Source organism: Brassica oleracea, unplaced genomic scaffold, assembly GCF_000695525.1.
Source record: "Brassica oleracea var. oleracea cultivar TO1000 unplaced genomic scaffold, BOL UnpScaffold01228, whole genome shotgun sequence".
NCBI classification, from domain to species: domain Eukaryota; kingdom Viridiplantae; phylum Streptophyta; class Magnoliopsida; order Brassicales; family Brassicaceae; genus Brassica; species Brassica oleracea.
Window position 1 is genome coordinate 13,992 of NW_013617778.1, and position 4,043 is coordinate 18,034.

Genomic DNA, 4,043 nt, shown 5'->3' on the forward strand with positions numbered 1-4,043 from the left:
ATCGTCGGGTTCGGATTAGGGTTCCAAAGCAAATCGGCGCGCACTGTATCTGTGTGTGAGGGCGCGTCGGTGGTCAGATCGACAAGCGGTTTGCACTAACTGATTCGTTTTGGCCAGGGCTTCGATTTGATATCTTGATCGTTTTCTGGGTCCTCACGGTTTGGGAGAACGGCCTCTTCGAAGTTCCGAGGCAGATTCGTTTTCATTTAGGGTTTTAGCGATTTGGTTTTAGGCTCAGGGTGTTAGAGGCTATCGTGCTGATAACATGTTGTAAACTTAAGGATTTAGAACTGTAATTTTCTGTATATTATTAATGAAAGTGTTCCCTTTATATAGGGGTTACAAGAGAGATAAATGGAAATACAATAATAGAAAATATTACAAATCATAAACATAAACGAATTAGGAAATAGGCAAGTTGTAGCCGCCTCTCTCTCCTCTCCAAGTCTCGCAGCCGCCTCTCTCTCTCTAGGGTTGGACCGTCTCTCTCTCTAAGTGTATATGCCGGTTATGGATCAGACCAGTTATGGACATCCACCGATTGATTTATAACACTGTTCAATTATTACAACACCATCACTTATTTATTATTACAAGGAATTAGTTGAGGAATAAGAATACTAAGAGTATCTCCAAAACAAACTCTATAACTTCAAATATAGAGTTTTTTGCTCAAAAATAAAATTTCAAAACTTCAAATTTGGAGTTTTGAAGAGGGAAAGTTTTGAGGAGTGAAGTTTCACTCTTCAAAACTCCAAATTTGAAGTTTAATCTTTTTATTTGCATTTTGATCCTTATAATTAATTATACATCACATTTATGATTCTTAAGTATTTTCTCATTTATCGTTTTATAAATTCAAATTTTACACATAAAATTAAATAAAATTTTAAAAATAAGATTTATAATATTTTAAAACTAGAATTAGACAAAAAGAATATTACAAAAAAACTTAACTAAAAATCTTTTTTAAAAGACATGAAAAAATAATTATCACACAAATTTAAATATTATAACAATACTAATAATTTGGTAAAATTTCTCTGGAACCTCCAAAATTTCTAAAATATTGTCCAAACAAATTTTGTGTAACCGAAGATGGAACATTACAGAAATAATTTTATGGAATAATATGGTATTTTGCTTGTAATTTGATATTTAACTATGTATTTCTACTTATAATGTAATGTATTTAGTGTAAGATTTTATTAATTAATATTACCTTAATATTTTTATATATGTCCTAATTATTTATAAAAGTTTAGTAAATTTATATTAATTATAACAAATCTAGACCATAGTGTAAAATACAAATAATTTTGAAATTAAGTTTGAAGTTTTTTTTTTTGGAGAAGAACAACTTGAAACTTCAAATTTAGAGTTTTTGCAACTCTAAAATAAAGAATCTTTTTGGAGATGCTCTGAACGTCTAAAACACTAGTGTGGTTCAAAAAAAAAACGTCTAAAACATTAGCATCTATATATAATACTACAAAACATAGATTGTTATATATTACAATGGCAAACTAGTCGATAAATATATAACCAAAAGTAGTATTTTTACACACCCATCAAAATACATATCTATTTATTCTTTATTTATTCTTTGATACACTGGAAATACACTAATTTTGAAACACGACACGCAGTTTCAACTTTTAAACACTAAAGAGTTCGAAAACGATAAGCAGTTCTAAGCACCACGTGCCAAGTCCCTGTCACGTTCCAAAAACCGTGTACACTCCTCCGTGACTTTGCAAAGCGACTCGTGCGCCGAACCACCACCGTCGATGCTCAACGACATCTCAGCCTTGTCTCTCAGAGTCTTTACTCTCCTTCTCATCTCTTCACCTTCCTCTTCAGCCATAACCTTCCTCACAACCGACTCAATCTCCGATCTAGTAATTGCCTCCTTCGAATCATCAGCTCTGACGGCGATTCCTAGTTCGTCGCTGAGCAACGCCGCGTTCATATTCTGCTCGGCGAAAAGCGGCCACGCGATCATCGGCACGCCGCTAACCACGCCTTCTAGCGTCGAGTTCCAACCGCAATGTGTCAAAAACCCACCAACGGCCCTATGAGCTAGAACTTCAGTTTGTGGGGCCCATGATGGGACCACGAGGCCTCTATCGCAAGTACGTGTCACGAACCCTTCCGGTAAGTATTCCGGCGTGCTGTCTTTGGCTCCGCCTCCGTTAGCCGTGAAATAATCGCTGCAGGAAGAACCGTCCACCGGGGGTCGAACCACCCAGACGAACCGTTGCTGACTCTGCTCGAGCCCCCAAGCCAGTTCGGTTAGCTGTTTAGCCGTTAGAGAACCGCCACTTCCGAAGGAGATGTAGAGAACCGATTCATCTGGCTGTTCGTTTAACCAATCCAAAACCGGGTGATTGGTTTCCGATGTTTCAACCGGTCTGCATAATGGACCGACAGGATAAACCGGTACACGAGCGACCCGACCCAAAAGTTTTGGGTCTTGAAGGGACCTCAGTGATTTAGGCTCCATTTCATCCCATGTGTTCACCAAAATGCCATCTGCTTTTGGGTAGGCCAGGCAGTGACGAACAAAATCCCGGTACAGCGGTTCGTCCGGAACCAGGTATGCGTCCATGGTATCTTCAAATCGAACCGGTTCACATCCCGGTATTTCAAGCGGTTTTCTTTGCACCGTGTGTTCTTCTTTGACATCTTTGTCCAGAGTTGGATAATACATAGCAACACCAAGATAACGTGCGTTGGAAGCGATCAACACATACGTCAACATATTGAATTCTGATGTTAGGCATAAAGCATCTGTGCCGAACAAGTCGATGATCAGGGCCGTTGGCTTCTGATTCATCTCAGCGATCTTGGATCGGAGGACTGGAACGGTTTCACGCATAATGACTCCGATTTTGGTCACCACGTGATCCGCGGGGTTCACTAGTTGAGAAATGTCCGGCGATGGAAGGTTGACGAAGTCCAAGCCGCTCGAGTTTAAGAACTTGGACTGAGCGGAGGCTGCGTCGGTTTCGAGGACGAAGACGGTGACGCGGAAGCCGTGGTTAGCGGAGAGACGTTTAGCGAGCTCGATCACCGGGATGAGGTGGCCCATTCCGGGACTTGAAAACATGGCGGCGTGTGGTTTTGTCATTTGTATTGATACTTGTTTTTTTTTCTTTACTATTTAGTTTCAGTTCTAGAGGATTTGTGATGAGTTCCTATGGTAGCTCCTTTGGGTTCACTTATAGCCAATTATATTACTACTTTTAAACAAAAACATTGATAATCTAGTTCTAATTAAATAACTTTGATCGATGACCAAAATTTGTAACTTACTATATATATATATTTATTTTCTTGTGTCTCTAATATTGTAAATTAGTTATCGTTATACACTTATATAGTATAGTTTGAATTAGTAGTGAACCACTTCATTATTATTGAAGTTTCTACCGCAGGTTAGGTTAGTGTGTCAGGTATATCTTTTTGTTTTTATCAAACTACTATCTTAATTCATAACTAGATCCTGATCCGTGCGTCAGCGCGGATATGAATTTTCAGTTTTTAATTATTTATTTTATTAAATGATGTATTTGTAAAATTCATTAATATTATATTCATTAAGTAAATATTTTTTTTTGCATCTTAAACTATCTATTTTTTTACGAATGAGTGATATCATATAAAAAATATAGAAAAATGAGTATACATAGTTAATTAGATAATTGTAAAAACATAAATTTTTCTTTCGTTTGCAATATCATATAAACAATGATCCGCCCAGTTAACAAAAATCATGATTTTTTTTATGTGTAATTTTTTTTTTGACCATTTCCTTAAAACAATATTAAATTTTACATATTTTAATTAGAATATTTTTAATATCTTTACCTTTTTATTTGAAATGCAACTCAATATTTTTTTAAAAATTATAACAAAATATTTAAAAAATATTTTTAGAATTTGTTTGAAAAATATGAAAATTACATTTTAAATTAAAATTATCCTAAAATATGATAAGTTTTGATGTAAACGAAAACTCAAATTATGTCAAAAATAAT

The 4,043-nt window shown here is 35.8% G+C and overlaps 1 protein-coding gene across 1 annotated transcript; it reads right to left on the reverse strand.

Moving 5' to 3' along the window:
* Nucleotides 1-1,457: 1,457 nt before the first annotated feature.
* LOC106321105 (UDP-glycosyltransferase 72E3) lies at nt 1,458-3,221 on the reverse strand. The gene has a single exon (XM_013759421.1). It carries the CDS (start codon nt 3,131-3,133, stop codon nt 1,694-1,696), a length of 1,440 nt encoding a protein of 479 aa, XP_013614875.1. The 5' UTR covers nt 3,134-3,221; the 3' UTR covers nt 1,458-1,693.
* Nucleotides 3,222-4,043: the final 822 nt, after the last annotated feature.

What these genes read in the sequence shown, in the direction of transcription:
- LOC106321105 (XM_013759421.1), bottom strand. Translation starts at nt 3,133, where the DNA reads ATGACAAAACCACACGCCGCCATGTTTTCAAGTCCCGGAATGGGCCAC.